The sequence below is a fragment of the Bos mutus genome, chromosome 10 (assembly GCF_027580195.1).
Source record: "Bos mutus isolate GX-2022 chromosome 10, NWIPB_WYAK_1.1, whole genome shotgun sequence".
Classification (NCBI taxonomy): domain Eukaryota; kingdom Metazoa; phylum Chordata; class Mammalia; order Artiodactyla; family Bovidae; genus Bos; species Bos mutus.
In genome coordinates this window covers 60,091,301-60,103,336 of record NC_091626.1, presented here as the reverse complement: position 1 = coordinate 60,103,336, position 12,036 = coordinate 60,091,301, and the positions used below count along the sequence as shown (strand labels likewise).

General features: G+C 36.3%; 1 protein-coding gene across 1 annotated transcript in view; it reads left to right on the top strand.

Moving 5' to 3' along the window:
- Positions 1–12,036, top strand: part of VPS13C (vacuolar protein sorting 13 homolog C) — a 184,273-nt gene that overhangs the window by 79,793 nt on the left and 92,444 nt on the right. Inside the window, 8 exon segments of the mRNA XM_070378006.1 lie at positions 3,665–3,818; positions 4,728–4,807; positions 6,332–6,391; positions 7,949–8,111; positions 8,830–8,946; positions 9,939–10,042; positions 10,229–10,396; positions 10,889–11,193. Of these exon segments, the coding sequence (XP_070234107.1) occupies positions 3,665–3,818; positions 4,728–4,807; positions 6,332–6,391; positions 7,949–8,111; positions 8,830–8,946; positions 9,939–10,042; positions 10,229–10,396; positions 10,889–11,193 (1,151 nt within the window).

Genomic DNA, 12,036 nt, shown 5'->3' with positions numbered 1-12,036 from the left:
CTGCACAGTACCTGGAGTGATCCTTTGATAGGGAAAGTCAGATCATGCTTTGCTCATACCCCGATAGAGGCTTTCCATCTCACTCACAGTAAAGGGCTAAATTCTTCCCATGGCTACAGTGTTTTACATGATCTACAATCACACCATGTGACTTCTTTGGCTTCATCTGCAGTTCTCTTCTGCCTTGTTCATTCTGCTCCAGCCACATTTCATTCATTCCTTCAATAAATATTTATCAATGTCAACAAATACCAGGCATCATTTTAAATAATAGAGCTACAGCAGTGAGCAGATTTCTTGCCATGTGGAGCTTATGCGTGCTTTTTTTGTTTCTTATATGCACCAGCACATATTCTTTGTGCTTGCTGTTTCCTTTGCCTGGAAAACTCTTCCTGTATGACTTGATTCTTTACTTCCTTCAGAAATGGTAACTTACTAGAAAGGCCTGACCACCCAACATAGGAGAGTAACCTTTGCTTTCCCCTAACGTCCCTAGCAGAGAAGGCAGTGGCACCCCACTCCAGTACTCTTGCCTGGAAAATCCCATGGATGGAGGAGCCTGGTAGGCTCCAGTCCATGGGGTCGCTAAGAGTCGGACACGACTGAGCGACTTCACTTTCACTTTCATGCATTGGAGAAGGAAATGGCAACAACCCACTCCAGTGTTCTTGCCTGGAGAATCCCAGGGACTGAGGAGCCTGGTGGGCTGCCATCTGTGTGGTCGCACAGAGTCGGACATGACTGAAGTGACTTAGCAGCAGCAATGTCCCTAGAGTGCAAGCTTCATGAAGACAAGGACCTTGTCTGTCCTGGTTATTTTGATGTTCTAATTGGCTGACACTCTCTTATACATGGAAGATGAAGCTCAATAAATATTTTTAAAGTATTAAATTAATGAACTAAAGTGATAAACAATCAAAATCATCTAAGAAAAAATAGTAGTGTCATTTGAAATATTTTTCCCAGTTTGACCTTTTTTTTATGCCATTCCAAATTTTTAAATATTTATATAGTGAAATTTATCTAATTTTTTTCTTTATATTCTAGTTTTAGGGTGTGTTTAGCATTTTAGTCCCAAAGAAGGGCAATGCCAAAGAATGTCCAAACTACCGCACAGTTGTGCTCGTTTCACATGCTAGTAGGGTAATGCTCAAAACCCTTCAAGCTAGGCTTCAATAGTGTGTGAACCAAGAACTTACAGATGTACAAGCTAGATATAGAAAAGGCAGAGGAACCAGAGATCAAATTGCCAACATTTGTTGGATCATAGAAAAAGCAAGGGAATTCCATAAAAATATCTGTTTCTGCTTCATTGACTATGCTAAAGCCTTTGACTGTGTGGATCACAACAAACTGGAAAATTCTTCAGGAGATGGGAATACCAGACCACCTTACCTGGTTCCTGAGAAACCTGTATTCAGGTCAAGAAGCAACATGAACATGGAACAATGGACTGGTTCCAAATCGGGAAAGGAGTACATCAAGGCTATATATTGTCACCCTGCTTATTTAACTTATATGCAGAGTACATCATGAGAAATGCTGGGCTGGATGAAGCACAAGCTGGAATCAAGATTGCTGGGAGAAATATTAATAACCTCAGACACGCAGATGACATCACCCTAATGACAGAAAGTAAAGACGAACTAAAGACCTTCTTGATGAAGGTGAAAGTTAAACACCTGGCTTAAAACTCAGCATTCAGAAAGCTAAGATCATGGCATCTGGTCCCATCACTTCATGGCAAATGGATGGTGGAACAATGGAATCAGCCCATGTTCCTAGGCTCCAAAATCAGTGTGGACAGTAAATTTAGCTATGAAATTAAAAGACGCTTGCTTCTTGGAAGAAAAGCTATGACAAACCTTAATAGTGTATTAAACAAGCAGAAATATCACTTTGCTGACAAAGGTCCATCTAGTCAAAGCTGTGGTTTTTCCAGTGGCCATGTATGGGTGTGAGAGTTGGACCATAAGGAAGGCTAAGCGCCACAGAATTGATGCTTTTGAACTGTGGTGCTGGAGAAGACTCTTGAGAGTCCTTTGGACAGCAAGGAGAACAAACCAGTGAATCCTAAAAGGAATACTCATTTCCTGAATATTCATTGGAATATTCATTTGAAGGACTGATGCTGAAACTGGAGCTCCAGTACTTTGGCCACTTGATGTGAAGAGCTGACTCATTGGAAAAGACCCTGATGCTGTAAAAATTTAGTGCAGAAGGAAAAGGGGGAGACAGGATGAGATGATTGGATGGCATCATTGCCTCAATAGACATGAGTTTGAGCAAACTCTGGGAGGTAGTGTAGGAAGGGGAAGTCTGGTGTGTTGCAGTCCATGGAGTACAAAGAATTGGATACTACTGAGCAGCTGAACAATAACAAAAATATTTACCCATGATTTTATTTATTATTATATGATTTGAATGCTTTCATTTATTTTTTTATTTTAATTTTATTTGTTTTTTTTTCTTTTATTTTTTAACTTTACAATATTGTATTGGTTTTGCCATATATCAAAATGAATCCACTACAATGCTTTCATTTAAATTACTGATTTATTTGACATTTTTGGATCTCAGTTGTGTATTGAATTATCTTACAGGACTGTTTTACTGTTTCTGTTTTTCAGTTGACACTCTGATTTTCTTAGATATATGTTTATATCACAGCTGATAATATTAGCTTTTGCTTTTTCCCTGGCATTTGTATTATTCTAGTTACTATGGCTGGCTTATAGGTTTTCCCAACATGTAGTAGTCCAAAACAATTATTTTATCTTGCTAATAGTTTTGTGGGTTGGGAATTCTGGAAGAGCCCATTTAGTAATTTTTGCATGTGGTCTTTCATGTGCTCTTGGTCAGATTTGACTGGAGTAGCAGTGACCTGAATGAACACTCAGAGGGCTTCCAGAGATGGCTCAGTCATGAGGCTGGCAGTGGGTACTGGACCTTGACTGGGGCTCAGCTGGGATTGTTGACCACAGCGCCAACTCTTGGCCTCCTGAGCATGGCAGCTTCAGGGCAGTTGAACTTTTTATCTGGCAACTAGCTTCCCCCAGAATGAGAAAGCCTAGGTTGACGTTTCATGGCCTTTTTGACTTTGGAAATCCTTATGGAACTCTGTACTCTATTGATTGAAGCAGTTATAACCCTGCCCAAATTCTAAGGGAGGGGACAAAGACCTCCATCTTTTGATGGATATCAAAGAGCTTGCATGTTTTTAAAAACATATATGTTTTATTTTGTTGGCTAAATATACTGACTGTCATTTCTGCAGTAAATCTGAATAGTAGTGTAATAGTAAACATCCTTGTCTTACTTTTTACATTAATGGTGATGATTCTTTTATCACCAAACATGACTTTTAGTTTTGAGGTATAGGTTTTAGAAAATTGTATTAAGGAAGAATTCATGTAGTTCTATGTTTACTAAATTAAAAGAGTAAATCAATAAGGTTATAAAATTTCATCACAATTTCTAGATAGATGTAGTTATATTCTCATAGAGTTTAAGATGATAACATGCAATCATGGTAAATAGCTTGATTGTAATAGAAGAGTATAAGCAAAATTTCTATTATTGTCTTGATGATATATATGAAGAAGGATTTTGTGTTTTTAAGTATGATTCAGAGTACTTTCTTTGGCTATCCTGATTGTTTTAGGTGATTCTGGAATTTACCAAACAACAGAAGGAAGAAGATACAATTCTAGTGTTTAATGTTACTCAGTTAGGAACAGAGGCTACAATGAGAACATTTGATTTAACTGCAGTGTCTTATTTAAAGAAAATCAGCTTGGATTACCATGAAATTCAAGGTAATAACCATAAAAGTAGAAATAATAGACAATAACAGCTTTATTATCACTTTTGAGTATATGAAACACTTATATTTATTTAGTAATAATTTATAATAAATAATAGCTAGAAGTGTTCTAAGCATCTTATAAATAGTAACTCATTTAACTCTTATAACAATGCTATGAGATAGGCAATGGTATTATCTCTAGCTTTCACAAGAGGAAATGAAGTTGTAAATTGGTTACATAATTTACCCAAGATCACACTGCTAGGTAGTGGCTGAACCATGATTAAAACCCTAGAAATCTGGCCCTAGGGTCTATATTCTTAACTACTACTATGATCTTCTGCCTCAGAGAGTCTGTATAAATCCCCATTATATAGGGCGTATTACTCCCATTTAACAAAGGAAGGTTAAATAGAGAGAGATTAAGTGGCTTATTTAAGATTATGCATTTTATGAATGGCAAAATTTAGAATTTATCTCTGGTCTTATAATATTGAAATCCTTTTTCTTTCAATTCAGTAGTGTTTGTATATCAGAAACAGCATCAGGTTATAAAAATTAAAACGATGGGACATAAAATTAATTCTCTCAGTAGCTTTTATGGTTTATTCATTCCAGGGTACATCTTGTGTACTCACTGGATGTTTGAGGAATGAAGGAATGAATCCACAGTAATTTCCTAGGCTATTATTTCCCTTAGAGAAGATTATTCCAGTGGAAAATTCTAAGCTATCTCATAAACAGGAGTTATAAGACTGCAAATAATAAAAGATGGATAAAACAGTGGATAAATCACGTCTCCCTCCCTGGCTTCCGGAGGCAGTGACTGGTATATCTTCATGAGGTTATAGAGGATATCTGGTAGTACCTGTTAGCAGTTTATTTGAAATACTTTTTTTTTTCTTTTTCTTTAATCCAGGATCTAAAAAGAAGCCACTTCACTTGATTAGCTCTTCTGACAAACCTGGGTTAGATCTTTTAAAAGTGGAGTACATTAAGGTAAGGGTCATAGAATGTTTATGTATTTATTTTAATACTCTAAGCTATCCTCTGGGAGGGAAAAGATGAGAGTAGATTATTAAAGGCAGTTGTTTTGTGCCATGGCTTTGAATCACAGGGATATCTACTGTTTCTCTTTCCATTTGTGCACCTTCTTTCTCTTTCACTCAAGTACAGGACTAGGATTTTACAAAGCCAGACTTCTTGTCTACAAAGATGGAAGCCTGGATGAAATAAATCCTCCTGTCTTCTGGGGGACATTCGTCCACCTGCGTTCATTGCTTGTGTAGGTGATATTTGGCTGGGTATCCTACCTCAGAAGGGATGCAGTCCAATCAAATCAAATTGGATTTGATTGAGTAGAGAACTGCCAGGGTTTGGAAGTGACTCAAAAGTATGTTATATGAAGAATGCTGCAGGAACTGATGGCATTTGGTTTCATTCAAGATTAGTTGATTTGTTTGATCATTCAATAACTATTTATTGAATGTCTTTTGTGTCAGATTCTGTTACGCATTTGGGATACAGAGATGAAACCATTCTCTATTCTTAAGGAATATGTAGACCAGTAGGGAGATAGGTAAGCAATAATTAAAATATAATGTGTTTGATTCTTTAATAAGGAAGAACACAAAGCGCTGTGGGAGTGGGGAGGCAGAGATACTGATCTAGCCAGAAGGCTTCTCACAGGAGGTAAAACTTTGAATTTATGTATTCCTGAGGGACAGAACTTGAAGCAGTTGGTAATTATGATGGGAGATGGGTTTTTGATTCAGTGTGAAGACCTCATTAAATCAAAGTTCTCTAAAGTTTGGAGTTCTAAGGAAATGAGATTTCTTTTCCTGGAGATATCCTAAAATTGAAGACTTTCTAATGGGATTTAAACATTAGGTAATAGATGGGCTGGGCTTCCCTTGTGACTCAGCTGGTAAAGAATCCTCCTGCAATGCAGGAGACCTCGGTTCAGTCCCTGGGTTGGGAAGATCCCCTGGAGAAGAGAGAGGCTACACACTCCAGTATTCTTGGGCTTCCCTTGTGGCTTAACTGGTAAAGAATCCACCTGCAATGCGGGAGACCTGGGTTCAATCCCTGGGTTGGGAGGATCCCCTGGAGAAGGGAAAGGCTACCCACTCCAGTATTCTGTCCTGGAGAATTCAGTGGACTGTATAGACCATAGGGTTGCAAAGAGTCGGACACCACTGAGTGACTTTCCCTTTCTTTCACCTTCTAATAGATGGGCTAGACTACCTTGAAACCTTCTAGCCTTCATAGTTTATCCTTCTGATCCCTAGCCATTTCCCAAAAGTGAGTGATGCCATGCTCTCCTCTGTTTAAAGGAGGAGGACAAATTTGTACTCTTATAATAAATGGATTTGGATGTAACTTTAAAATAATGATAAAATTAAATATATAATGTATTTAAAAATACAGCTGTAACTGAATATAAATAAATTAATGACTATAAGTAAATGATTTGTTTACTTTGGTCTTAATTCCTTCCTTAGAACATTTTTTTTTTTTTAGGCTGATAAGAATGGACCCAGTTTTCAAACTACCTTTGAAAAAACTGAACAAACATTTAAGGTAAGAAATTCTATCAAAAGACTACATCCTATTTGGAAATAACCTACTCTGGAAGTCTAAGTATCCTTTGAGGAACCATTACAAGTTAAAAATTAACCTCATAAATGTCTTTTCATACTCAGTGTTTATGATTCAGGATAATAATGCTCTTATTTTAACTTACTGTATCACATCCAGATTATTTCTAAAGGAGGGAATGCTGTAGATGAGGGAACTTTAATTGACGAAGAACCAACAGGATTCTGAACAAACCAGACAATATCATTTAATGCAGGGCTCAGAAAGAATGTGAAATATAAGGAGAGATGCTGAGTACTCTGGAGCCACACTAAGGTATAGAGGAAGAATTTTGTTTTAGGAAACAATAAAAAGAAAATGAGAGAAATGAGTTTCAGATTTTATCTTGGAGACGTGGGAGAATCTATTAAATATTGATTCTTCCTTTTAATAATTTTTATGTCCACTTAGTGTTTTGAAGGAGAAGGCAATGGCAACCCACTCCAGTACTCTTGCCTGGGAAATCCGTGGACGGAGGAGCCTGGTAGGCTATAGTTCATGGGGTCGCTAAGAGTCGGACACGACTGAGCGACTTCACTTTCACTTTTCACTTTCATGCATTGGAGAAGGAAACGGCAACCCACTCCAGTGTTCTTGCCTGGAGAATCCCAAGGGCGGTGGAGCCTGGTAGGCTGCCGTCTGTGGGGTCACACAGAGTCGGGCACGACTAAAGCGACTTAGCAGCAGTAGCAGTGTTTTGAAGCAACGAAAACAAATTCTTTTGAATAAAAAGTGAGTTTTTTAAAAAAAATTTCACTTTGGGATTTCCCTGATGGTCCAGTGGTTAAGACTCCCTGCTCCCAATGCAGGGGGTTGGGTTTGATCCCTGGTCAGAGAGCTAGATATCCTGCATGCTGCAACTAAGACCTGGTAGAGCCAAATAGATTAAAAAACAATCAATTTGCTTTTAGAAAATCATATATTCTTTAAAGCAGTTTGTTTTCTATTTTAGCTTTTTGGAGTTACTGTTTTAAAAAATATTTTTTTCTATGAGTTATGTATTCTTTTTTTAATGATAAGATCATAATTGTGGTAGAAGATCAGTGAGTCACTCTTAATTGCATTTTTTATATTTAAATCTCATGCATATCACATTTGAAATAATTTATTGACATAAGGGTAACACATGATTCTGGAGTTTCATGCGCTAATATATATTTTATATAATCATAATAGTCAGTCATTGAAGATTGAGAAAAGCCATGTATATGTGGAATGTTAGAATGACCATTACTGGCAGATTATATACTCTATGATAATTAGGCTTGGGGAGTGGAGTAATTAGGTTATCTTGATCCCCAAAATATACTAAGTGTAATTTATTCTGCATATAGTCCCTATTTAAGGATTGTGGGTTATAAGTCTTCCTTTCCTCTTCCTTCCTTCCAAGCAGTATAAGGCAGTGATGCAAACCTAGTTAGGAGCCTTTTGCATTCATCATATGGAGACTGCTGGTACAGCTGGCCTGGGAAAGTAATTTTCTTTCTAAAATATTTCTAGGTGGCTTTTTCATCTTTAAACCTGTTGCTGCATACACAAGCTCTTCTCTCTTCTATTAACTACCTGACAACCATTATTCCATCAGATGGCCAAAACATGAGTGATACCAAGGACATACAGGTTTCTACTGAAAAACAGCAAAAAAATTCAGCTCTGCAGAAGGGTATGAAAAACACGGTTGTTTCTTGTTAGAAAGGGTTTTAGAATTGTAGAGCCAAATGGGGAATCTTAGAGACCATCTAGTTAGTCATTTACATCCTTTTGTTCTTTTCTTCAAACTAAGTCATACGTGGGTGCCTGATATCTTAGATAAATGTGATTAATACTGTTTTTTTTTGTCTGTTTTTGTTCTTATTTTGTTGTTGATGGGCGATGCCTTTATCAAGGTACTAAGGGAAGAAGACCTGTATTGATTTTGAGCTCTTCCTCCTTTCTTAGTGGCTCCTGAATGGGCTCCATAGAAGACTAATCATATCTAACATTTTGCAGATAAGGAAATCAAGACCCACAGACATGAGGGCCAGGATGCAAGGTTATCATTGAATTGGAAAAGAGCCCAGCTTTTGAACCAGAAAGAACTCAGTTTAGATCCTGACTCTGCTACTTAAACTGTGGGACCATAGGCACATTATTTAGCTTCCTTGAGTTTCAGTGTCCTTATATTTATTTAAATGTTTTCTTGCTTTTACATTATAAAAGTAACACCTCACTATTGCAAATGCAAACTACAGAATATATAAAGCGAAAAAGTGTTTGAAATCTTTAAGAACTTGAGACTTCTGTAATTATTTTAAGCCAAACACTTAATATAGGGAAGAAACCTTCATAGAATATGTAACCCTAGAATCCCACTGTGATAGAATTGCTTTGTTTGTTTGCAGTGGTTGTATCCTCTAAAGACAGTGACATGATTCACTTCAGGCTGTTTGCCAAATTGAATGCTTTCTGTGTTGTTGTTTGCGATGAGAAGAACAATATTGCTGAAATCAAGATTCAAGGTAAAAGTTCTCATGATCTTAAAATTCATTGAAAAGATAAGGTTTCTTTTGCAATGCTAAAGCATATTCACAAATGGAAGCCTCTGAGCGTTGAAAACTGGCTTATTTTATGACATAATTGGACTACATACTTTCTTTTTAACTCTTCAAGAGCTGAACCACAAATACTGGTGAATTGGACCTTTTTGAGAGTTGTCTCTGGAGAAGGAAATGGCAGCCCTCTCCAGTATTCTAGCCTGGAGAATCTCATGGACAGAGGAACCTGATGCACTGCAGTCCATGGGGTCACAAAGAGTCAGACACTGCTGAGTAACTGAGCACGCACACACAAGTGTCTCAGAGGTGAAAGGAATACTAATGTCTTTGTAGGGATGCTCCTGATGAGCTGAGCTAAGTGTCAACCCAGAATTCAGTTTAAGGTCTGTGAATATGCTTTAGCTTGGTACAAATACAAAGCAACCTTATGAAGAACAAATCCTAAGAGCCCATTATGTTCTTTTAGGCAAAAGCTGCTAAAATGAGTCTAGATTTTTTCTCTGACTCTATAAGCTCATTGTGATCTGGTAAAGGTAAAGAATGTGTGTAATACAATTCTTGTAGAACTTAAAACCCAGAAAACCAGGCTTTTTCTGTGTTCTTTCTGAACTGGAGTGTATCTACTAATCTGAAGTTGATTCATGAAACTTTTATAGTCTCCATGTAAATGACTGGATATAAGTATAAAGAATTTACTAAAATCCTAAGATAATCTGTTTGTACTAGATGTAGTTTCTTCACAAGGTTGAAAGTTCAAATAATTATTTTTTAATGAATTTATATGCTTCATTGTTTATAAAACCAAAAATATCTAATATTGCACTTATCAATTGGGAGTTCAGACATTGCTAAATTTATGAAAATATCACCTACAAAATAAAGTTATACAATAGAAGAAAAATCTTAAGATCCTATTATGGTATCTATAGAAATTAAAATAATATGCTTCTTTTCAGGACTTGATTCTTCCCTTTCTCTTCAGTCAAGAAAGCAGTCACTATTTGCCAGATTGGAAAATATTATTGTCACAGATGTTGATCCTAAGACAGTTCATAAAAAAGTAGGTGACAGTAAATCATTAATATTTTTTGGTGAATGAGAGATTTTATTTTAATATATATTTTATTTTTTAAAATGGTAATGAAATATATTTTGATAGAAAATGTTTCTATAATGATTATAAACACTTTTCAGTAGGGATTTTATTTTGTCATTGTCATTGTTCATCCACATTTCTGCTTTTCAGGCTGTGTCAATAATGGGAAATGAAGTCTTTCATTTTAACTTGGATTTGTATCCAGATGCTACTGAGGGGGATTCCTATACTGACATGTCCAAGGTGGATGGTGTGGTATCACTCAATGTTGGCTGTATTCAGATTGTCTATCTCCATAAATTCCTCATGTCACTTCTGGTAAAATCACCATTTATATATAGATTTTTTTGACTTAGAAGTACTTAAGCAAGTCTGATAATTATGATTGCAATCTTAAAACTTTGAATTTAGGATGTGCATTGATTTGATTATTGATATTATTTATGGATTAATGTAGAGGTCAAAACCTCTCTTTCACAGTTGAAATCATTTAATGATTTTTGTCTAGCATTGTCTACAATGGAATTGTTTTTTCTGGAACATAGTGAATCTAAATTCTCAAGTGTAAAAACTATTATAATTTTTTTTCTCTGTTTCTCAGCCATATAACTCTATTTATAATTAGCCATTGTCAGGTAGCTCATGCATATGGATGGATAGTCAGTAATTCTTTCCTAACTTTAGAAAAATAGAACTCAACTGAAAGTTACTTATTGGGAAAGCATTAGCACATAAATAAAAAGAAGATGGTGTTAGAAATGATGTGCTTATCCTCCTGTTTGAATTTGTCCTTTTACTTTGTGTCTCCAGAACTTCCTGAACAATTTCCAGACAGCGAAAGAGGCTCTGAGTGCAGCTACTGCTCAGGCTGCAGAAAAGGCCGCCACAAGTGTGAAAGATTTTGCCCAGAGGAGCTTTCGTGTTTCCATCAATATTGATTTGAAAGCACCAGTTATAGTCATCCCACAGTCTTCCATTTCCACCAATGCAGTAGTGGTTGATCTTGGGTTAATCAGAGTTCAGAATCAGTTCAGTCTGGTATCTGGTGAAAACTACTCAGACCCTCCAGTGATTGATAGAATGGATGTGCAACTAACAGAACTGAAGCTTTCTAGGTAATGCTCTTTCAATAATTACGTATTCAAGTGTTGTTTAATATTGTCTGTGAAGTTTTATGACTGTTGAAATTCACACTCAACATATTTCTGTTGCACAGAACAGTATCTTAAATCAGTTATCTTAAAATATTTATTAATTTTTTTGGCTGTGTTGGGTCTTAGTTGCATCATGCGGGTTCTTTGTTACGTCATGCGGGATTTTCTTTGGAGTGCGTAGGCTCTCTGATTGCTCCAAGGCCTGTGGGATCCTGGTTCCCTGACCAGGGATTGACCCGTGTCCCATTGCATGGGTTCATGCAGTGAATCTGCGTTCTTAACCACTGGACCACGAGGGAAGTCCTTTAAATCAACTTTTTATTTTGAAAAATCTCAAGCCTGCAGACAAATTGCAAAAATAGTAGTACTGTGAGTTCACATATAATCCTTCACCTGGATTCACCAATTGTTTGCCTTTGCTTTAATTCTGTATATATACTTAATATTTTAAATTAAAAATTTTATTTTTATTGAGATATAATTGACAGATTATACTAGTTTCAGATATGCAGCGTAGCAATTTGATATTTGTATGTATTGCAAAATGGTCACCACAGTAAGTCTAGTTAACATTTGTCAACACACATATTCCAGAAATTTTTTGTTGTTATTATGAGAACTTTCAAGATCTGCTCTCTTAGCAACTTTCAAATATACGATATAGTGATATTAACTATAGTCACCATCCTATACATTACGTCCCCAAGGTTTATTTCATAACTGGAAGTTAAAACATTTTTTGCTAAACTATTTGAGAATAGATATCTTACCCTTTGCCCCTATATGCTTTAGCATGTGTCTCCT